The following is a 24,588-nucleotide window of genomic DNA, read 5'->3' as shown; positions in this document are numbered from 1 at the left end:
GAACTCCTGACCTCAGGTGATCTACCTTCCTTGGCCTCCCAAAGTGCTGGGATTACAGGATTGAGCCATGGAATGAAAATTTTTAATGACTCAACAAGGGTGTGATGAAAACATTTCTAGAGAACAATCTTTGTCATTAAAATTGTGCAAGTCAACAATAATAGATCCCCATACCCTTAAAACAGGACCATGGTGAGCTCATCAAGGGACTTCGTGGTGTCATTTCTCCAGGCAGACCTCACTCATCCTCAGATAACTGCATGTTCTTCACTGGGAGCATTTTAGTTTTTTTACTACCAGTATGTAATTGGAATAATAACACTAAGATAGGCCTGTCTTACCTGCTTTCTTATTCTGAAGGACAAACAAATCTTAAAAGTCTTCTGATATACTCCAGCTGGGTAACTCAGATAGGGGAAAGAGACTTAAACTCCGAATCAGAAGATCTCGCCTTGTTCTTGCTTAGTCTCTAGCTGGCGTTTTGCCCTCTCTCAGTCTGAGGTGGTTCCTCCCACTGGGGTTATTTTCTGGCTCAAGTATGATTGTGGGTTTAATGAAGTCAAGTATTGAGATAAGTTTTAAAAACAGCTCTGTGCTCTGCAGATGTAAATCAGCACTAAAAGCAGCTCTATTGTGTGTGTAGTCTCCACATGAAGACTATATTTCTTTTCAGTAGAAAGCTATGGAAGTGCTTTTTTCCCCCTGTGTTACTGCTTAGAGTCAGGCGTCTTTCTTGGTGACAATCTGGTTTTGTCCCCTAGACGTCTCCAGCAGTCTCCCTAGAGTTCACTCTGTGATGCGTGATAATGCTTCTCAACTTTTGCGAGTTGTACACTTCATCAAGCTTATTTGCATGTGCTGCTTTCATCTTAAGACTAACTTATGGAAACGTCTTATGGATGTGGACAGGTGACTCAGTACCCACTTGCCCTATCACCAGTGTGTTTTGGTGAGATTTCAGGTTAGTTACAGTGTAGAAAGGGAGTTGGAAATCATGAAGACACAAATGTAGGTGTCTGCTGTGAACTCAGCTGGCAGAAGCGTTTTCATCGTTGTGGTCTCAGGGCTCTGGTCTCCTCTGGAGCGTCCAGCTGCCTGTGCCTGGGGTCAGTCTGTTACTGATGCCACAGACAGTGCTTGGCCCTGAGTCCCGGATGCGTGTGCCTTCATTCTCCTCTGTGAAAATACAAGTTACGGATGCATGTGTGCTTTCCCCTGTTCTTTCCAGCTGCAGACTTATTCACAGACTTAGAAAATGCATTTCAGGGGAAGATTGATGCTGCTTATTTTGAGACCAGCAAATACCTACTGGATGTTCTCAATAAAAAGTATAGCTTGCTGGACCACATGCAGGCAATGAGGCGGTACCTGCTTCTTGGTCAAGGAGACTTCATAAGGCACTTAATGGATTTGCTGAAGTAAGACACTATTTTGATTTCTTTAAGTAATATATTTGACATAAAGAATCTTGTGTTTAAAAGAATAAATGATATTAAAGGAAAATGAGTTGAATTCTTACAGAGCACATTTTTTGAATAAAATCGGAAAAGAATGTAAAATTTTCAAAAGTTAAAGTCCCTTTATTTTTGCTCTGGTTATCAGTAGAGCAACATTGTTATGTTCTGTGCTTTATTCAGAAGAGAAACTGGTTTTTCTTACCAAAACTGTGGCGCTTAAACAGTCTTTACGTGTGAGGAGTTGATCGAATCACAATTAACTTTAGCTTGAGTTTGAAATAAATCTGAAAAATAAAATATATTTTAAAATTGAATTTTACTTTCATATTTGTAGTTAATGTTTCACATAAAAACAAAATTTCTGCTCTTTTCATTTTGTTCCCTGACGTTTCTCATGGTGTCTTCCCTTTCAGAATTAAATGTATGTTCTTCTCCACCAGTAGACACAGAGGCAGTTCTGGACCGGAGCCTGCTGTGCTCCTGGGTCTAGAGACAGCGCAGACCCGAGGGGATAGTGCAGACCCTGCCTAGGCGGGGTGAGCCAGGCATGAGTCCCCCAGCAGGGCCACAGCATGGGCCTGGAGGTTTTCACTCACGTGTTTATAAGAATGAAACTTCTTCTCTTTTGGTGTTCCTTTTAGGACACTTAAAGTAAGCTAAATGTTCCCTTTAAGATACAAAATAATAACTTACCTTAATTGTTTGAGGCCTCAGGTCTTCAAGTGTTAGTGTATTCCAGACTAGAAAGCTCGCTGCAGTAGCTTGTGGGCCCACTTCCAGAGAATGAGGTTCTCGGGTGTGGAGTAGATCTCAAGGATTTGCAGTTCCAGCAAGTTCCCAGCTGCTGGTGATGCTGCTTGAGTGGGGCTCCACGTTGAGAACCACTGTTTGAGGCATGCAAGAGCTCTCATCCTGTCTTCTCGCCAGAAGCCACTCTTCCGTGTGAAAACTGATGTGGCCTTTTGAGGCATACGCAGCCATAGCTGGCTTGTGACACACTCACGTCTTAGTCGTAGCTGATGTCTGCTGACAGGTTTGTGGTTGTAATCACTGAAGCAGTATTCTGCACTGTAAGAAGGTTCGTGTATGATAAATACTTGTCGTGATGAGGTCAACACCTGTTTAAAATATGAGTGGTGGTGAGTTTTTCAAGGGAAAATGGTCTCTAGATGCCATGGCGGTCTGGGGTATGTATGTGGGTCAGTTGCCGCAGATGGAGATTAGAAACCAAAATGAGGTTTAGGACCTTGGTGGTGTCATAGGTCACATCATATAGCAGCTGAATGCATAAGCCTTGTGCCCAATTTTAAAGTTGAAAGTGTTGCATTCTTGCTATTAATTGAAAGATTCATTTCTCCTCAATGTTGTATTTCAGGTTTCTAGTTTTTAGGTTTATTTGACATTGTGTGTCTTTTTTTACCTGTCTCTGCCCTGCATTTTATAGCATTTACACATCTACCTGAGTTGATTGGTGATGTTCTTAACTTGGTCACCCCCTGATGAGACATGTTAGCTTCTTGGTTATAAAAGCAGATATCGGTAACCCTCAAGAAATGCTTGCTGAAAGTGTAGTGGTTCTTGGCCCTTTGTAATCATGACCTCCACATACCTTGATTTGATGGAGACCTCTCCTTCTACCATTGGCTCTAAAAGGAAATGATATCAGCTCATGTAACTCATAGACCAGCCTGAAGTTTGAAAACTTTGTTAACATGTATAGCATAGCATATCTAAGTACTGCCAGTTTAAGCTGAATCAAAATCTTTTTTTTTTTTTTTTTCTGAGATGGAGTCTCGCTCTGTCGCCCAGGCTGGAGTGCAGTGGTGCGATCTTGGCTCACTGCAACCTCCGCCTCCTGGGTTCGAGTGATTCTCTTGCCTCAGCCTCCCGAGTAGCTGGGATTACAGGTGTGCACCACTACAACTGGCTAATTTTTGTATTTTTAGTAGAGACGGGATTTCACTGTGTTGGCCGGGCTGATCTTGAACTCCTCACCTCAGGTGATCCACCCACCTCGGCCTCCAAAAGTGCTGGGATTACAGGCCAGTATTTTTGAGATTGTAAAGAAATGTAACTCCACAATAATTGGTAAGCCCTGTTTGCAGCTAATGCTGTGAGGCTTTCTTTGCCACATTATTGTATTGGTCCCATTTTTCTTTTGAGTTGTTATGATTTGAACTCGTAATTTTTATAGTTTATACGTTTTTTTAAAGTTAAGTAAGAATTAAAGTAATATTTTTTTAATTTTTAAAAAATTTGTTAAGACCAGAACTTGTCCGTCCAGCTACGACTTTATATCAGCATAACCTGACTGGGATTCTAGAAACTGCGGTCAGAGCCACCAATGCACAGTTTGACAGTCCTGAGATCCTGCGAAGGCTGGATGTGCGGCTGCTGGAGGTATGGCGGCCCCGTGTGTTGGGAACGCTGCCCCAGCCCTGAGGACCCCTGGGCTGGGGTGTTGTAGCGGGTTTTTCCATGTTATTTAAGGCACAGCTGGTCATTATCTTTCTGGAAACTGGGCAGCCTGAGTAGGAACTCCACTCTCACTTGTTACTGCATGGCCAGCTCCTCCCTTCCGCTCTGGGTCTCTGTGCGCTCATCTCGCAGCAGGGAGCCTTGCAGAGCTGCTGGGCTTAACTTGGAGAAAATGCATGACACCCTTGCCCCGTGCTTGGTAGCACATTGCAGATGCTTAGAAAATGGTGCTTCCTTCTCATAGCAAATCTGACAGGAGCACAAGACGTGGTATATAATGATATTTATCAGAAAATTGATGTTTTTAGTTTCACTTTGGTAGGATATGACTTTTCTTAAGGGTATGGGTATTTTAAACATAAACCCACTATTTGCTTAGTTGTGATGAAAGATCATTAGCAAAACCTGTTGGTTTTCTTAAAATATCGAAAGAGTCATCTTGGAATAGCTAAGGATTTGGAACATTTTTAGAGGCAATGGGTTTTTGTCATAAGCAAATGGTGATGAATTTTAAACACATATCCACAATCTTCATTCAGAAATACGCTATTTGTTGCTAGATGTTTGCAGAGCACCTACTGTGTGCTCATCATTGTCTAATTGGTGAGGTTATAGAAGTTAACGAGAAGGTGCACTCAGAACTGTTGAGCAATTTTTAACAATTGGGCATTGTTTTACTGCTTTTTCTTTGAGTCAACAAGTTCTGAGTTGTGTGCCTTGCAATGATGTGTTTGTTTCTGTTAGGTCTCTCCAGGTGACACTGGATGGGATGTCTTCAGCCTCGATTATCATGTGGACGGACCAATTGCAACTGTAAGATTATCCTTTTATAGCATTTACAGCTCTTAAGATTGCCAAACATTTGGCTTGAAATTGGCCTTCTTCTCTGGGGACTTCTAATTAAAGTGATCACTTGACATCTAAGATATACTCACTGAATGAACACTTAAGCCAAAATTGTGTGTGTATTTTAAATGATTATTAATGAGTACTGAAATGCTCTATTATTTTTAAAATTCTTAAAAATATCATTTGTTCTATCAGAAGTTTCAGCAAGTCTTTAATAAATGGATTGTTCATTTTGTTTCATTATTCTTAGACTGTAGCAACTAATTTAGGATAATTTGAAAGGAACCATAAAGTGTATTTTCGGGGAATTACATTTTTACTACAGAGATAAAATTTGATATTTAGTATTCATTTGAACTGATGATGAAGTAGCTGTACTTTGTTCATAGTGCTTTTACCTGAGTAACAGTTACCAAATTATAAAAGGTTGACCAGGGATGCTGTCTTTTTCCATGTCTGCAATCAAAACACCTCTTTTCAGTGCTCATTTTTAAAGTATTCAGACTTTAATACATTTCCTTGACCAAGATACCCCTTTAAACTTACTTCAGTTATTTTGATATCTGCAATACTGAAGAAGGACATTGCATTTCTTTGAGGTATTGGGGAAAGTATTTTGTTGAGAAGGAATATGCTGGGCTCTGAAATTTCTTCTTAGCGGTTCCGGTAGCGCCTGCTTCGCACTGTCTCCCCACGTGTCGGGTGCACATCACGCTGCTGAAATAATCGCGTCAGGGCACGCTTACCCTGTTTTCTTCTGGGGTTAAGAAACCTGCCACTGGCGAGTCTGTCTCTCCTACAGTAAGATGGGAGCTGCTGGTGCAATTTTTTTTTTTTACACAGAAGTTCCCGGTGTGTAACCTTTATGGATCAAAGCTACTATATTTTAAGTGCATAACCTCACTTCAGATTTAATTTCTCATCATATTCAAATTACCTTTTTCTCCTTTGACTTATGTCTTAAACAATTTAAAATAGTTATAATGCAAAAAGTAGTGTCATATTTTAACAAATTATTTATTTAATTTATTTTTGACAGAGTCTCACTGTGTTGCCAAGTCTGGAGTGCAGTGGTGTGATCTTGGCTCACTACAACCTCTCCTGGCTGGGTCCAAGTGATTCTCCTGCCTCAGCCTCCCAAGTAGCTGGGATTATAGGCACGAGCCACCATGCCTGGCTAATTTTTATATTTTTGGTAGAGATGGGGTTTCACCATGTTGGTAAGGCTGGTCTCAAAAGTCCTAACCTCCACCTGCCTCCCTCCCAAAGTGCTGGAATTACAGGCGTGAGCCACCGTGCCTGGCCTTCACAAATTACTTAAATTAGTAACTTTCATATCTCCTGCCTTATTAATTTGCATACCTTACATATTATTTTTATAGCATAAGAGATACCATAGTACAGATAATTGTGTAGATTATTTCACAAGATCTGAGTGCCTTGACAAATAGGTAAACTGAACATTGCCTAGGTAATTAATTATTTTGTAGTGTGGCAGATCTTACCAAGAGTGTCAAAGTTGTCGTACCACGTACATAAACAATTGCTCATGGCAATATTGTTAAACGTTCAGGTTTTTAAAGCTCTACTTTAGTAGAAGGGCTCAGGGAAAAAAGTTTATATTATAGATTTATTTAAAAATAAAACAAGTCTATCACTTGAAGCCAGGAGTTCAAGACCAGCCTGGCCCACATGACAGAACCCCATCTTTCCTAAAAATATAAAAATTAGCTGGGCATGGTGGCACATGCCTGTACTCTTGGCTTCTTGGGAGGCTGAGGCATGAGAATCACTTCAACCCAGGAGGTGGAGGTTGCAGTGAGCCGAGCTGTCACCACAGCGCCCCAGCCTGGGAGACAGAGTGCAACTCTTATCTCAAAACAAAAACAAATGCAAAGTAAACAAATCTATGCTAGATGCCTGTCTTTGGCACACAGGTGTCAGTTTGCATGCCCCCTCGAGTGGCTGGCGGTGGCAGCATAAGGTGCTGAGGATGGTGGAAGAGCGTGTGTCCCATGGTGGGTGAGCAGGACCTGCCAGGGCCACATTGTGGGGAGTGGTCGTTTGCATGTCTGGCATTTGCCATCCAGTCCTGGCAAATGCTGGCAGATTTTCAGGTGAATTGTCATACTTTGGCCACATGTACAGTTATAGGTATTCAAACTAATAGTAGAAATTGAGGTAATTTTTATTAGATTAATTTGTATGTAGTTATGTACAAAAGCTACTAGAAAGATAAAAAGTGTACTATTTAAAATTTTTCTTTTAGAGTCAAGATTTGGAAGAAAATCGGTTTCCTGTTTATTCCTTGTCAATTGTGTTACCTCTACTTTCGTTCTATTATTGAGATTGTCTTTTCCTTTTTTTTTTCAGAATTTAATTATAATAGGTACATATAATAATTATATAATTATATCTTGTAGCATAATTTTACCTTCATACTAATTCTGTGGTACTATTTCTATGATATAAAATATCAGTGAATTAATATAGGTCTGATGGGAAATTAATCTGGGAAATTTAAAACTCAGGTTACTCATAAAAATACACTAGCTAAAAATAGTTCATAGACATTTAAAATATTTTTTGTTCATCCTGTTTTAAATGAGCCTTACGCTCTTCTGGTAAATCAATAATTTAATTTTATCTAAAATTTTAATATGGTACGGTTGTTTAATGTTGACCATATAACTAAAGATGGATTTATGTTTTGTTTTAAGGTCATGAAGTTCCAATGTGTGGTGAGATAGCCTAAGATTAGGTGAGGAGGGATTATCTTTTTTCATTTTGACATGAGTCAGGATAAAAATCTAATCATTTCTGTTCTTCATCTCTGGAGATGAGTTTTAGATAGGGCGTTAGAGGCTGATTTGTTGAATATTTCTCTGAGCTTTATTCCAGTAACAGGTGAACTGAAGGATCATATACATCACAGGCTCAGTGTGGACAAAGTTTTCATCTTTGGAGACTGAGTGGAATCTGACTGCCTTCCTCTTAGATAGTTAATATTCCTGAAGAGCTGTGATGTAACTGAATTTTTAAAGCTGAAACTATTTTAAATGTGCTACAGGAACATCATACTGAAAGGACTCCTGTAACACATCATTTGATTAGTGATTTAATTTATTCATAAAATTATTTAAACTGGTCACGCCTAATTTCTGTAATGGAAAAAATGCAGCACAGCAAAATGGGATAACCTCCGAAAGATTCATATTAGATTTTGGAGTATCTTCAAAGCAGCTTCTCATCCCTGTTTAGACCATTACTGGCACAAACAGGCACATGGAGGGAGGCATAAATAGTTCCCACCAACTGGTGAGAAATGGTGGGAATATACGAAATCACAGAAGATAATGCAGTGCGTGTTCTGTGTTTCTGAAGAAGAGGGAATTGACGAGACCAGGGAAAGTTGTGTGGCCTTTGTGCCTGAGGGATGGACAGGATTTGGGCAGGTGGAAAGGGCAGAACAAGGGCACCACAGGAGAGTACCTTTCAGAGTAAAGGCCCTCGTGAGGACCACCTGAGTGATCATGGTTGGGTCAGAGGGCGGTGGTGGGAGAAGGCGGCTCCCTTTGAAGTAGAGCATGTTCTCACTGGTGCACGACTGTGCCTTGCTGCTAGGAACAGAGGCCCCGCCTCGGCGGCCTGTCTCCCAGCCCCCGGAGTGTAGGAAAACTCTGCTGACGGTGTGGTGAACTCTCTGCCCCCATCATCTAGTAAAAGATGAACACACGCCCACATCTGTGTGAAACACGCGTCGGTGTCAGACACGTTTGGCTGTAGTTACGTATGTGCAGTGGGACATGCTTACACTGGAAAATACTTGTGCTTTATCTCATGTTCACGTGGAACTGGGCATCCTGTATTTTTACCTGGCTGCCGTAGGAGGAGGGTGACGTGGCAGGGAGGCCTTGCACGATCCCTGCCATGTTGGCTCGTCGTCTCTGCTTGTGAAACCGTGTCCATGGGCACTGAAATGAAGTATTCATAAGCTATCTGGAAATGGGTGAAAATAACCTGAAGGATTCTTTTCAGAACGGAGATTCTTCTAGGCCTGCCTTCCATGAGAGTCACCACCCTCAGGAGCTATTGTTACAGAAGAACGTGCACTCCTGCCTCACGTATCCCTCAGGCGTCTTGGGGAGTTGTAGTGAAGAGTCCACATTTTAGACGAGGTTTAGGCTGGGTTTGACAATCCTGATAAACTGCAGTCTGTGTACCTTAGGCCTCTGTTTACCCGTCTGTACCATAGGCATAAAAATGCCTGCCATCTGTCACCGTGAGTTTGCTTAGCATGCCACCTAGCATGTGAGTAATCAGTGTGGTGGTTATATTATAAGACAGTTTGCTAAAGGTGCCTTTTTTAACAAAACGATTGAGACCTGTACTGAGAGGATTCTTCTGTGTGGAACACCATAAACCCGTCTTCTGCTGTTGCCTCAGGTGTTTACCCGAGAATGTATGAGCCACTACCTGAGAGTATTTAACTTCCTCTGGAGGGCTAAGCGGATGGAATACATCCTCACCGACATTCGAAAGGGACACATGTGCAATGCGAAGCTCCTGAGGAACATGCCAGGTGAGTCCCAGCGCGGCCACGGATACGCGCGCTCTCCTGGGAGCCCCCAGCCTCTGCTGGATGTGCTTTCCAGCAACTCTGTGGAAGTCAAGGTAGACTCACGGTGATAGCTATATATTTTTTTCAGATCACGAACTTTCTTTTAAAATCACATTTACTTTTTATTCTAGTATTCATATGTATACTTTTAAAAAACTGCCCATTTTTAAGGAAAGCAGTTTAATAAATCACTGACTCATTTAAAATTCACAATGTTTTAACTAAATTGTTTTTGAGAGTTTCTTTAATGTTTGTTTTGTTCATAAACCAGGACATGGAAATATATTATTTAAAACAATTTAAAGCTATAGTAAAAATTCTTAGGTATCAGTTAGTCAAGATTATTTTAATGTTCTAAATATTGAATAACTTAAATTATAAGTAATTTTGAAGTCTTTATATTAAAATTGATTTGGTCAGAATCTTTGAGAAAGTATTTCAGTAGGCATGTCTCTAAAGAAGAACTAAATTGTGCCCTTAATCCTTTGGTGAAAAGTAGTTATTAAGAATCAGAAGAGAGCAGTTGTTTGGAGAAGGGGGTTCGTGATCTCTGCTTCTTTACCAGCTCACAGGCTGGTCCCTGAGCAGCTACCCGAGTTCCAGAATAGCGACTCCCACCGAAGGATGTGGGCCAGGGAGTTGCCTGTCTGAGCCAACACTGACGTGTAGAATTGTCAGTTTTTCTTGTGTGTTGATACTTGACTACAGTGGGAAATTAATGGTAGGAGCCCTCTGCAATAGCTGAGAAGGAAGCGAAGGGGATATTTTCTTTAAAGAGTAGTGATGGCTGTGGGCAGGTTCCCCTTCTTGTGAACCTGCTGCCATTGAGGGGAGGTGGAGGAGGGTCGTGCTGAGAGGCCTGCACACACACGCCTGGGCTGTGCGTTTGTCTCCTTCCTCCACGGTTTCACACCATCCTCCTCTCCGCTGTCGCGGGACCCCTTGCTCACTGTTGCTTTAACTGCATGTGTACTTGCTAGCAAGCTTTTCACTTTGCCTGCACTTTTCTTCCCTCTGTGTTCTTACGAACACCAGCGAGTAGATCGGTTCCTGGCTGCCCCTCACCAGCGGCATATTTCTGATTGTGGGCTTAGACCAATTAGGGCCATACTGATGCTGTCATTGTCACACGTCAAGATAAGCCTCTCTGAAGGCTGAGCTCCATAACAACTTGAAACACGGGCTGGTTGGGATACGGTTTTCTCATCTATCAGTTGGCAATGTCCGTATCCATTTGCTCTTCTCTTATTGTATTGAATCATCAATAATGCGTTTTGTTTTCTAGTTGGAGATAACAACTAATAAATGTTTTGATCAGTTTTCCATGTATGGGAAAATGCATATTTTATTATTTATAAAATTTATATCGCTAGGATCCTGCTTCACAGAGTTTAACTCCAGCTTCTTTTGCTGATCCTTCCCCCTCATTATTGAAACTTTTTCCGAACCATTTTTGATAGAATGATACTATCTCGTATACATATCATTTCATCATTTTTCTTTGGCTGGACGTGTAGTTTTTTTCTCCAGTTTTTTGCTAATGGGGAAATAACACCATGCATGTTTTTGTAAATGCATCTTTATATGCCTCTCTGAATATTTCTTGAGAATAGATCAAAAGTGGAACTACTTGCTTAACAGTATGAATTGGCCAGGTGTGGTGGCTCATGCCTGTAATCCCAGCACTTTGGGAGGCTGAGGTGAGCAGATCATGAGGTCAGGAGTTCAAGACCAGCTTGACTAACATGGCGAAACCCCGTCTGTACTGGAAATATAAAAATTAGCCAGGCATGGTGTTGTGTACCTGTAATCCTAGCTACTCAGGAGGCTGAGACAGGAGAATCGCTTGAACCTGGGAGGCGGAGGTTGCAGTGAGCCGAGGTTGTGCCACTGCACTCCAGCCTGAGTGACAGAGCAAGACTGTCTTTAAAAAAAAAAAAAAAAATGAGTTTTAGTTGACTTTTTACTAGTAAGTATTCATATTTTAACTCTGTTCATATTCTCAGATCACTTTTTGGGAAGTGCGTACCAGCTTAGTTCACATCTTAGTAAGCCAGGATCGTATTGTTGAAAGTTGTCTATCTCACTGTTTTTGCTAACATTGGATATTAATTCAGATAAGTTGTCAATTCATAGGTGAAAATGGAAGTTCATTTCAATTTTTGTGCTTTTTAAATGTTGTGCTTTTAAAATGTTTGATGAGGGTAAACACTTTTTTATTTTTCTTTTTAAGATGGGGTCTCCCTGTGTTACCCAGCCTAGCCTCAAATTCCTGGGCTCAAGTGATCCTCCCAGCTTGGCCTTCCAAAGTGCTGGAATTACAGGCATGAGCCACCATGCCTGGCCTCTTTTTACTTTGTTTTGCTATATTATGTAGTATTCCCCGCCCCTTATCTACCGGGGATAAGACCCTTCCCACCCCTGCCCGTGGATGCCTGAAACCTCAGATAGTGTCAAACCTTATGTATACTATGTGTTTTCCCACATGTACATACCTATGATAAAGTTTAGCTTACATATTAAGCACAGTAAGAGATTAACAGCAATAACAAATAACAAGTAGAATTGTTATAACATTATACTATAATGAAAGTTATGTGAGTATATGTCTCTCAAAAGTTCTCACTGTACCGTACTCACCTTTTTTGTCATGATCTGTTGACCTGATAACTGAGACAGCTACTGAGTGACTAAGGGCAGGTAGTATGTACGGCGTGAATTTGCTGGACAGAGGCTTGATGAACTTCCTGCTAGGATGGAGCAGGATGGTGTGAGATTTCATCACGACTCGGAATGGTGCTCCACTGAAAACTTAAGAATTGTTTATTTCTGGGATTTTCCGTGTACTATTTTTGGACTGCTGTTGATAGCAGGTCACAAACAGCAGAAAGAGAAACTGTGTATGGGGGACTACCTTATTTCTTTTTTCAGGGAATTGTTTTACCTGTGTTTCTTTTGGGGTGCCAGTGTTCTGACCTTTAACGAAGAAGTATTTTAAAGTAGCTCATGGCCAGACAGCTTCATGAACAGAAATCGACTAGCTAATCATGCTAATCCAGCCCATTAGAAATGTCCTGCTAATTACAAATGTGAGGCAGAGTACAGACAAACCACGTAATAGAAGAGTGCTCCCGCGGACAGCTGCCATGGTGCCTTGTATGGGCGCGGTGTGCAGAGGACAGCTTAGTCTTACTTAAGATATCAGCAGTTATCACCCCAGCATTTTAACAGTATTCTTCAAAATAATAACGTGCTCCGTCACGTGCAGTAACTAGTTACATGTGAAAGTGCTTTGCTGGGACGAGAGTTTTTGATAATGGTCTACCAAGAAGATCACACGCATTCCTAATGGAAGATTGTCTGATTTTCCTGCCTTTACCAATTGGTAAAACTTTTTTATGTATTTGCCATTTAGCTGGACAAAACACAATGGCTAATACTGAAATGGTTTGTTAGATTATATTAATTTAAAAAATATTTCTATCACTAGAAACTAAATTCATGTTTCTGATAACATTTCACAAAATGAAACAGACCAATACAGGTAACTGAGCCTGTATTCTTAATCAGCCTTTGTGTGGGGTGGGGAGGGAAAGGATGGAGGCTTTTTCTTTCTCCCTCCACTTCCCTCCCTCCCCCCCTTTCAAAACAATGGCATTGACATAATTTCCTTTTGGTCTTTATTGTAAATAAAATTGATCTCTCATGTTCTGAAGGGAAAACAAGGATGCCTTCATCTTTTATGAAGAATCAAGGTTCTAATAGAAGTCTGACTCAGAAATAACACTTTCTTAGTTTTCCTCTGCTGTTTAAGTCAGTAACATACTCATCTGAGACAAAAATGGATGTTTAGACACTGAGTTTTTAAAGGGCTGTTAAAAGAACATTAATTCTTTGAAATGGTCCCTGAAGTTCTCAGGGAACAGTGGTTAGTAGCCCAGGCTGGAGTGCAGTGGCACAATTTCGGCTCACTGCAATCTCCACCTCCCAGGTTCAAGTGACTCTCGTGCCTCAGCCTCCTGAGTAGCTGGAATTATAGGTGCCCACCACAATGCCCAGCTGATTTTTTGTATTTTTAGTAGGGACAGGGTTTCATTATGTTGGCCAGGCTGGTCTCGAACTCCTACCTGAAGTGGTCTGCCCACCTCGGCCTCCCCAAGTGCTGGGATTACAGGCGTGAGCCACCGCGCCCAGACTTTCTTTTTTCTTTTTTTTTTTTTTTTGAGACAAAGTCTTGCTCTGTCGCCCAGGCTGGAGTGCAGTGGCATGTACTCCAGCTCACTGCAACATCAACATCTGCCTCCTGGGATCAAGCGATTCTCCTGCCTCAGCCTCCCAAGTAGCTGGGATTACAGGCATATGCACCGTGCCCAGCTTATTTTTTGTATTAATATTTGTAGTAGAGATGGGGTTTCACTGTGTGGCCAGGCTGGTCTTGAACTCCTGTCTTGGCCTCCCAAAGTATTGAGGTTATGGGCGTGAGCTGCTGTGCCCAGCCACTGTTTAAGATAATGGAACTCCAAAGCTTAAAATGAGATGTAAGTCATACTACACGTTAAAACAGAGTTTGTACACTAGACACAAGAAATACAAAAATTATTTCTTGTCTAAGCTATAATAATAAGTTATAGCTTTTCCTTTATCATTTCTAATCCCACTGAATGAAATGTGCTCTTGATAAGATGAGCGTCTAAGATGAGTGCTTTCTTTTGTAGGTATTGAAGAGCAGGGTCTGGCCATGAAAATAACTTGGTGAGGCCACATCTAAACCTGCAGGTCAGTTATAATTAGAAAGCTTTTAAGTACAAGGCACTTTGGAGATACCATAGTCAGATCTCCCTAGTGTATAGTGGAGAGCAGTCTGAGACCCAGAATGTGAAAAGATGGGATTGGCCCAAATTTGGTTTTGGCCCAATATGTTGAAAAATAAGATAAACCAAGGCTTAATAGCTCATACTACTTTTTTTTTTTTTTGTTTTCCTTTTAACCATATTTTATCCCTTCTAAGATACACATTGTTTTCACATTCTCACTGTGTCTAAAAGTCTGTTTTGGCCCCAGCCCTGCCTGGTGCCGGGAGCTGGGCTCTGCTCCAGCAGGACAGCCTTTAGTACCAGCCACGGTTGCCGTCCATTCCCTTCAAAAAGACGACACCCTGGCTCTGTTTTGAAATGAAAAGGTGCTGTGTTTGCAGAAAGGTGTAGAAATAGCAGAGGAGCATAAATTTGAAGTCTGTGAAGCACATAATTATTATTGAGAGAAGAACCAAAATTCCACTTTTCCATTAGCAGCACCGCAGACTTTATCTTACCAGGAAAGGCAGGTGCCCACAGGCCAGCAGTGCCCTGAGGGGGACCCATCTGAGCAGCGTGGGCTTAGGGGGTGTTTCCCACACAGGACGGTGGTCAGGGTGTTTGTCCTGTGATCGACAGCTGTTTTTTCTTTCTTGATAACTCGTATAATAACGATTCGTCTTAAGAATGACAGTGTCTTAGACTCAGTGAAAGATAAAAGATAAGTTGAAGTTTTCCTCTTTAAAAATTTCTTTGTGTGTGCATCTGTGTTTTTGTATGTGGATGAGTGAAACATACAAATACAGATATTAAAAGTTTTCTATGCATGACTCAGGCTGAAAGGTACTTTAAGCTGAGCTGTTGGTGGTAGGGCTGCATTGCCTAGGGGAGTCCCCATCCCACCACCTGCCTCTGGGGCTGTGTGGCCTCAGCTGATTTCTTGATCTTCTGCCTCAGTTTCCTCATCTGGGAGGTGGGGTGGTGATGGGACTTAGTTATTAGTGTTGTCAGGATTTAGTCTGTGTGAAAGGACTTGAAACAGCACCCACCTGTGGTGAGTGCCCCCAAGTTCACTGTTGCTGTGGTTATTTGCGTGAGAGAGCAGGAACGCAGATAATGTAAGGATGAGATCCTTAAAGGTGGTTGGAGACTTTGAAAACAAGACACATAAAAGATCCCAGTTCTTAACAAATGTCTTTTGGCTCCTTAGTCTTAAGAAAGATGAATCAGATGGGTACTTTGAGGAGGTCCCTTTTAAATACAGTAGCATCACTATAAATGTGGGTTGCGGAGGTGATTTTGAAATTGTGAACGAATTGTTGCAAGGTATTTTCTGAAAAAACAAACAAACAAACAAACAAACAATGTTTACCAGCACTCGGCGCTGTCTGTAGGCGCATCTCCGGATGAGGGCTTCGGGCTGAATGCGCCTGCACAAGTCCCAAGGAGCCTGTTTGAGTCAAACTTGAAGTTCTCCCGACAGCCTCTCGGGGGCAGTAGAGAACTGCGGAAGGCCGGGCGTGAGGCGAGTGGCCGCCTGATTCTGTGGTTATCGGCTGTCCGGTGTGGCCGTGGCCCTGCAGGAGCTGTGCTTCCTGTGTTAATTGGACCTCACTGTCAATGTTGCTTTGCTTTTGGGATGCTTGTATGGTTACTTGTGGGTCAGCCATAAAAACGCATTGAAAACATGTGCCTAAAATATATTTTCAGAGTGCTGGTTAAAGAGATTCTAGGTGTGTTGCAGGTGTAAATGGAGTTTTTTAGGAACTGAAGGACTGTGTTGTGCCTTGTGAATTGAGTTCATAGTCACTAGAGCCTTAGAGCAGTTAGAAGTTCAGAACTACTGTTGCCTGTAGTGTTTAACTTCTCATCTGGGAAAGAAAAATAGTCGTAGTATTGTAGTGATTTCAGACTTTTGTGATGTGGATGATCTTGCTAGATTCCTTTGCAGTAGCAGCAGCCAGAGGTCTCTCACTGTCAAGGGGCTTTGTCTCAGAAGAAGACCACTGAAGATGTCCTCTGTACTCACTGTAGATACAGTAACAGGTGATTTTTCTAGAAGGAAAACTGCAAAAGGAAAGAACACCTGTATTCACCTCGTGGCTAAGTTGACCTTACTTATAGGAATCTTTTGAAAAGGTGTGGATTTGAGTATTCCAGATCCAGATGAAAGCGGACTGCCTGCCCTGACTTCGAGTGTCTAAGTCATGCATTCTGTAGTGCTCCCTGTTGCTGGTTCCCAGTGACAAGGTGGCACACCAGCTCCCTGTGGACAGGCAGCTCATGGCTTACTGGGGCAGAACAGACTTTACACAGGAACTTACAGTCAATTGGTACGGAAAAACCAGGTCGCATAGGAGTGTTTAAGGGAGGCATCCGACAGATGTGGGTGTCTGCAGAAGGCTCCAGAGGTGGTGGTGTCCAGGCTGGCCTCTTGACAGGTGAGGATGTGCCGTTCAGGTCAGTGGGGAGGGGGACTGTGCTGCCAGCAGGGGCTAGGGCTCCCAGTCAGGAGGGGTCCTGAAGGCCTGGATTCAGGTCGTTGAGAAAAATGGACCTGGGCTGTGACCATGGCAGTTAGCAGAGCAGCCAGTTGTAATAATCCATGTGAGGTGACGTGCGCCTTCAGGGTTAGAGCAGTCGCAGGGCGGGACGGAAGGCAATGGATTTGAGAGCGACTTGGGCTGTGGTGCCAGCAGGACCAGGTGATGTGTGTACGGAGGCCAGGAGGCGGTTGGAGTCTCAGTGGCACCTGGGTCTCTGACTTGAGGATCTGGTGGATGGTAACATCTCTTATCACCCAGGGAGCACTGGAGGAGGAGCTCCTTTGGGGCGATGATTCCATTCAAATACATTAATTTGAGGTATTTTTTAGGATACCTTGTGAGACCATTAATTAGACTGATCTTAAACTGAAGACAGATCTAGACTAGAGGTAGAGATTTTAGATGTCATTAGCCCGTATGATCCTTGAAGTTGTAGAGTGGAATGTGGGAGTGGCGTCACTGAGTGGGAACCGCACTGTCGCAGTGAGGCATGGCTAGGAGGAAGACGGGCTTGGGGCAGGGGCTGCAGACCTGTCCGTCGTGGTGCACGATACCTTTTCAACCAACAGATCCTTCTGAGCTGCCATATAGCATCTGAAAATGTAAAGATATACTGCGGAAGAATTGGGCAAGATCAAAGTCAAAACTTCTAACCAGGTTAGATGGTTTGTTTGTTGGGAGGCTGTTTGAAATGCTGATAGAGAGAGGGAAATGGAGGATGAAAATCAAAGAGGAGGAAGAGGTGGATTCAGAGCAAGGGGGTATGAGTTAGCCTTCGAGGGCGAGGGCGCACCGCGAGAAAGAGGCGGGTTTGGAGTGATTAGGGGCGTGAGGGAGGCAGGCAGAGCTGATGCCAAGACAGCGAAACAGTGCAAACCCAGTGGAGCCGGGACTGCAGGCCGCCCAGGCTGGGAGTGCGGGAGAGGGGAGGGCCCAGGCAGCACTGGGGCGGGCTGGAGTGGGACGTCAGCAGTTGAGGCTGGCACTGAGCATTGCGTCACAGTGTTGTTTCGCAGACGGCACGGAGTGTTGCGTCACAGTGTTGTTTTGTGTGTTTTTCGTTTGTTTTGTGGCCATTCATTTGGATTTTCATTTCCAAATGTGACATTAAAGAATCTAGAACAGTAATCAGAGAAATCGTACACTCAAGAAAATCAGAAATTATGAAATAGAATTAGTGATTTAATCACTGATCACTGTGTATCTACTTTCAGACTGATTTGAAGCCAGAGAAAAATTCCTGGTTTCATAAATAGGAGCATAACAGTGAAATGTAGAAGACATTAGCAAAAGCATATGCGCGCTACTAAAAACCGGTGTGTTACTCAGATGCTGGTGGCTTGACTGACCCCTGTAAAGAACGCCGGAGGAAGCCTCAGAAAGAGGAGAGCAGCACAGACCTGAGCTTTCACGGGACACAGCAGGAGCTAGAAAATGGAGGAGAGCCACAAACAGTTTTTATGCTTCTGTAACAAAGCTAGGGTCCCCCAGAGAAAGTGCCGACAGTAGCCTGCTTCGCATTTTTAGGTAAAGGTGAACTTTTAGGTGAAGTTTCACTTTTCATTTTTAGATGAAATCTACAACTCTGTGAGGTTAAACCTTCTCTGAAAGATGTCAGGATTGATAAGTATAACCTGCGTAGTTGCTTGAAAATGCTAGAAAATAAAACAGATTGTGCTCGCTGTGCCTAAGTGCGCAGCAGTGCATTTTAGGATCACACTGAGCATGTACCTGGGGAAGGGTCGATGGAGACATCGGATGTCATGGTGAGACCTGTGGGTCGTGCCGTGTGACGTGCAGACATTCGTCGCTTTGTTTCCCAATGAAAAGATCCACCAGAGGTCTGTGATAATACTCACATAAAAATACAAAAACCTTCCACAGGTGGTTCATGTAACTTTGCTGCACCGGAAAGAAATCAAATCACATTCGAGAAATATCTTGAGAACAAATATATGTATGCTCTGTGCACTTGTAGAATGTTTTAAATACTCAGTTTTCCAGGGAAGACTGGCTGTAGAGTTTCCATCATAGTCCAGTGACTTCAGTGAGGGAAGACACGGTCCTCTCATTTGTGCTCTGTGTTAAAACCTAAAATTGAGTGCAAGTGGTAGTTATTTTTCTTAGAAGCTTACTGAAAACATAACATGGCTGAAACGTTTATCATGCCCTTTTACATTGACAAGTAATTGTAGTTTGAGAGGTTTTGAGTGTTATTCGATTGGAAATCATAAACTCTATTTATAGTTTTAGCAGGGAGAAGTGCACTCATAATTCTAGGATTTCAGATGAACTCAAAGCTTTGCCCATTCTTAGCAGGCACATTGACCATATCTGTGGGTTGTAGGTTCCTAATGGCAAGAAAGATACTTGGGGTGTGTGGAGCAGCCGTGTGGCAGGATGCCTCATGAGTACAGATGCTCCGAGGTGTCCTGGGCCTGAGGGCCGCTGGGTCTCTTCTGAGGGTCTTAGCTGAGACTGCATCTCATGGCTGTGGACACGATAGTTCGTGTTTAATTGTCTGCGGGGCCATGGAAGGAGCGCTGAGCATTCTTGGCAGAGCTCTAAACTTTGTGAGTAAATCTTGGACATGCCTCTGACACATCAACTATAGCCATTGGCGTGGGAGGTGCCAGAGCCCTTGAGTGGGCTGTTCCCTTGTGAGGCACTGGGTGGTGCGTGGATGTGGACGAGGCCCTGCGGAGCTCCTTGTCGGGTAGAATGCCACCTCCCGCCTGTTCGTTTCCTGAGAGAGAGTGTGTCGTTCCACTCTTGAGAAAATCAACTTGCTCCATCTGAAAGGTGGGCATGGTCTAAGTCTGCTGTCAGTTATCCCTAACTAAAAATTCTTCTGTCTCCTTGAAAGCAAGGTCTTTTTTGCCTTTGAAATTTATTTTTTAAAATATCTTTTGTTATTGGCTGCCACATATTTCACCTAGGTAAGTGCTGGTATATAATGTGTACCCTTGTTTGCTTCACAGCTCTCTGACTCTCCTGGTGGGAACCCTTTCCTCACCTGAGCCTGTGTGTTGAGAATTCTAGCCCCTGCCCGAGGCCCAGGGGCCGGGGACGTGAGGAGGGTCCTTCTCTGAGCTGCGTCCTCCTCCCTTTCCCGGCGCCGGGGTCGGACAGCAACGCTGCCTGTTAGTGGAATCTGTGCCTTCAGACAGTGTTCAGACAGTTCACATACATATTTCATGCTCGTATAAGTTGATCATCTGTTTAAGAATTTAAATTTTTATAAAGCTTAGAATTTTGTCTCTTCCTCTCCCACTTTTCTCTACTGACCAAGCTGTTGTGTGTTAAACCAAGACAGCAAAACTGCAAGGTGTCAGTGAATCTTTAACTTACAGAAAGAGTATGTTAAAAACGGACCCATTGCCACTATTATTTTCACACACCTCTATTAAGAGGCTTAAATTCCACTTCTTTGTTACTGTCTTAAGAGGCGAGACTGACGTCTTGCATAACTGCACACATAGCAAGTCTCGATCTCGTTATCAAGGTAACTCAGGAGGGTATTTGAAGCAGTCACAGAACATGTCCAAGCTGACCCATGTTATAAAGCTTCTTTGTGATCACCCCACTGATGGGTCCAGCTCTGATTTGAGCCATCACATACATTAGTGTAACAATATGTTGCCATAGTCTTTGAACAAAAAATTAAAAGTGTGAGCAGAGAAGTGTGCTCTGTGGTGACCTTCCAGCCTGGTGATGGTTGTGTGATCTCCTAAAGGATAAAAGGAGAGTCTGAGCTCATTCCTGACCTCCCCCGAGCTCTTCCTTCTCGCGGGCAGGCGGCAAGGCCACGGTCGGCTCCTTAAAGAAATGCCACCTTTATCTCCAGAGAGCCAGGGAAGAGTAACTGTTTTCATGCACAGCGGGCAAACTAATTGTAAAGCCGCGAAGTAGAGCTCCTGTTTATTCAGTGCACTGCATTAGTATAAAATAAATGTTTGTATTTAATTTTTACATACAATTATATTTAGTGAAGCAAAACTCTAGAATTCTAAGCCTTATAAAAAATTAAATTATATTTTGTTAAGCAAAATATAATTGTATGTAAAAATTAAATATGAAAACGGATACAAAGCTTCTACACAGCATGTTTTACGTGTTTTAAACTGGTGTGGTACTACTCGGTGAGATAGCTGTTCTCATTCAGCCTGAACAGCACAGAAGTTGGTCATGGAGAGGATGTTTCCAGGTAAGGGGTCAGGAATGTAAACGACGGATTTTGTTTGGAGGGAGAACAGCATGCTGTCGGAAGTGTGCACTGCCCCTGATGCCGGCTCTTCCCTTGCAGAGTTCTCCGGGGTGCTGCACCAGTGTCACATCCTGGCCTCTGAGATGGTCCATTTCATTCACCAGATGCAGTATTACATCACATTTGAGGTACCTGCAGTCACTCTATTGATTTTAGTCTAAATAAGTCAGTCATGTTTTATGCTTTTACGTGGCATATGTATGTGTGTCCATATATATACATGTCTATTTATAGATTTTTTCGAGACGGAGTCTTGCTCTGTCACCCAGGCTGGAGTGCAGTGGTGCAATCTCAGCTCACTGCAACCTCCACCCTAGGGGTTCAAGCAATCCTCCTGCCTCAGCCTCCTGAGTAGCAGGGATTACAGGTGGCTGCCACCATGCGCGGCTCATTTTTGTCTTTTTAGTAGAGATGGGATTTTGCCATCTTGGCCAGGCTGGTTTTGAACTCCCAAGTGCAGGTGATCTGCCCACCTCAGCCCCCCATTTGTGGTATGGATTTTAAAAAGAACATGAGCTTATTTAGCGTCTTCTAACTGCTGTTTCCCAGGTGCTCGAGTGCTCCTGGGATGAGCTTTGGAACAAAGTGCAGCAGGCCCAGGACCTGGACCACATCATCGCAGCTCACGAGGTCTTCCTAGACACCATCACCTCCCGCTGCCTGCTGGACAGCGACTCCAGGGTAAGAGTCCCACCTGCTTAGAAGCAGCACACCAAAATCAGAGTCTTCTTTTCTTGGGTCCTTGTCAAATGGGGCATCTTAGAAATCCTCATGCAGTCGCATTTGTAATCATTAAGATAATTGTATTAAAACTTTAATGTTAAGGTACAGTGTCTGAACAGAATTGAGACAGTAGTGCAATAGTGCTGACACGACGATCTACTCTAAAATGGATATAAACATTGTAGAAAATAATACCTTTCATTTTTCCGATACAGTGATATCCTATTGTGGTATTCAGAAGAGAAAACCATGAGTTTTGAGTTGTTGAGGTTAATATCTGAGCAAAGTAAGCAACACAATATAAGAACAAAACACATGGTAACATGTATGAGGTTTTTTGTAAACATTCTTTCCTTTAGGGTGCATGTTCTGAAAGTTGCATGTTCCACGTAGCAGATCTTCCTTGGGCTCTGCTTTCATTCTGAGGTCTGGGGCAATAAGGAACCACATTGCTTTCACTTGAAGCAAATATACTGAGAAGTCGGGGCAACCTTTCAGATGCATCTTTGCATGAACTCTGTGACTTCACAGACGTTTCAGGCTGGCAGAGGATGCCTCTGGCGAGGCCTGCACTCTCCTGACGGCCCGTCAGTGGAACACACCCCGCATCAGGGCTTTTACTTCATCAACATTTTTGTGTGTGTAGGTTAACCAGCCATTATTAAACAATCAATCATGTAAAAACGTGTTGGGATCAAAGCTGCTTCTATATGGAATGTTTTTATAAATGTGTGGAAATTATGGCAGAACAATAATTTAAAATACTTTGAGTATAATTAATAATTAAAGAAATGTACCTCTTGAGGTTAGAGGCCCTTGAAACCTCTGTTACTGACCCTGGTCTTGCTATGGACTAAAGCAGTGGAAGGGTTCAGGGTGCCTGCCAGCCGCTGCCTCTCTGTTCAGTAGATGAGCGTCGTCAGCACACACTTAGGCAGTCGGTGTAACGAGTCGCTCCATGTTCCTGGACCTGTGTGCCGCTGGCCGCGATGGCCTGTCTCATGGTGCAGTTGCATGGCAAGATAGACACCGGCTCTGTAGCCAGGTAGACCAAGGGTTGAGTTTCACTTCATAGCTTTTGACTCCAGTGTTTTGTTGTAAAAGGGCACAGTCCTATTCTCTCTCCAATAGATTTGTAAGAATTATATAATTCGAGTATAATGTTGACCATAGTAGCTGGCCAATAGGTGTTGCTATTTTATGCCTGGGTGTGTGTGTTTTGCAGAGGTGTTGATAGTCACTGGATTTCATGGAGTTCAGATGTTTGAGCTACTCAGGATTATGCCCATGCTGATATCAGAACAAATGTGGCAAATAAGTAATATTCCACACAGCTGACGGATAATGTAGGAATTTTAGCCCACTTACAGATATGAATGTTCTGTGTAAGATAAATTGTCATAGCTTTTGCCTCTAGATGATTTCACCGATAAGAACACCATCCTGGGGAGGAAAATCTTCCCGTCTGTAGCATGTTGCTCTGGTGAAAGTGGGTGTTCATGTGTGAGTTGTAGCATGTTGGTTGCTCTGGTGAAAGTGGGTGTTCATGTGTGAGTTGTAGCACGGTGCTCTGGTGAAAGTGGGTGTTCATGTGTGAGTTGTAGCACGGTGCTCTGGTGAAAGTGGGTGTTCATGTGTGAGTTGTAGCACGGTGCTCTGGTGAAAGTGGGTGGTCATGTGTGAGTTGTAGCACGGTGCTGTGGTGAAAGTGGGTGTTCATGTGTGAGTTGGTCCCCCTGACGTTGTTGAGGGATCGCGCCAGAGGCTTCGTGATCGTTTCTGAACTTGCCTTTGCTGATGGCTTTACTCTTAATTTGATGATTTGTTTAAAATGAGGCTTATTTTTTTAATAAAACGAAATACCCAGTATGTAAAACAGATTAAAACAATCCATTATTGACATAAGCAACTTTAACCATAACATTTTACTCTATCACTAAGAAAACCAAGGCGGTTTGATGCATAGAATCTTGAAGCTGGAGGCTGTGCATGTTTTTTGTCTTGTGTTTGCGCGGTGTTGAGAGGAACTGTGAATTGCACAGTGAATATGTACCACTGATGCTGCCAAAGAGCGTCCTCCTGCAGGTGCCCTGTGCGGACAGACTGCCAGCAGAACCCTGAGCTTGAAGTCCATGTCAGTGGGCCACCTTGTAGATAGGTCAGCTCTCCTAAAGATAAGAAATTATCCTTCATTAGACTACATAAAGAAACAAATTAGAAAATCTTTACTAAAAACAACAGATGAAACCATCTCTACCTTTTATTTTGCTTATTTAAGACCCTATCAAAAGGACAGAACAGCTTCTAAGATGAGAACTCGTAAGATGCCCTGTTAATCACGTGGTTGTCTTATGTTAGGAACAGCATCGCTTGATCACATCCTTCTGTCATTTGCCGAATGAGTCCACATTGTTTTCGTTGCCATGTAATTTGAAGACCTTGTTTTGCATAAGTGCATTGTAGTAAGTGAAAGAGAGCATGGGCTGTTCACTGCACAATACCAAGTTTTCCTGCCTGAGTTTGTTCCAAAACCCATTCAGCAAATACTCATTTCAGCTCTGTCTCACTTGAGATCAGGCGTGAGCTCAGTTGTGAATGGTGCTGCTGTGACTTAGCAAATGAATTCTGAGCCCACGCATCGCCATCCATTCATAAGGGAAAATATGTTTGCGGAATAGTATTAGTCCATTAGACAGTGGTGATGAGAGGCGGCTTTCCATCAGCTGTAAAGTCGTGTTAATCTTTGTGTCTCCCCAAATCGATGGTACTGTGTCTTCCCAGCCACGGGCCTGGAGCCTCCTGTTACCTCAGTTCTTTTTTGCTTCTCAGGTACAGTTATGTCATCTTTCTCCTA

The 24,588-nt window shown here is 42.9% G+C and overlaps 1 protein-coding gene across 2 annotated transcripts in view; it reads left to right on the top strand.

The window, feature by feature from the left end:
- TUBGCP3 (tubulin gamma complex associated protein 3) overlaps window positions 1-24,588 on the top strand; it is a 94,591-nt gene that overhangs the window by 58,880 nt on the left and 11,123 nt on the right. For both annotated transcript variants that reach the window (XM_017502250.2, XM_017502256.2), the window contains 6 exons: window positions 1,229-1,418; window positions 3,722-3,857; window positions 4,680-4,748; window positions 9,231-9,366; window positions 21,051-21,139; window positions 21,561-21,692. In XM_017502250.2, coding sequence (XP_017357739.1) covers window positions 1,229-1,418; window positions 3,722-3,857; window positions 4,680-4,748; window positions 9,231-9,366; window positions 21,051-21,139; window positions 21,561-21,692 — 752 coding nt within the window. The remainder of the gene's footprint in view (window positions 1-1,228; window positions 1,419-3,721; window positions 3,858-4,679; window positions 4,749-9,230; window positions 9,367-21,050; window positions 21,140-21,560; window positions 21,693-24,588) is intronic.

The sequence above is a fragment of the Cebus imitator genome, unplaced genomic scaffold, assembly GCF_001604975.1.
Source record: "Cebus imitator isolate Cc_AM_T3 unplaced genomic scaffold, Cebus_imitator-1.0 Scaffold14, whole genome shotgun sequence".
NCBI classification, from domain to species: Eukaryota; Metazoa; Chordata; class Mammalia; order Primates; family Cebidae; genus Cebus; species Cebus imitator.
Note: the sequence above shows the minus strand (reverse complement) of the source record. Positions and strands in the feature narration are given on the sequence as shown.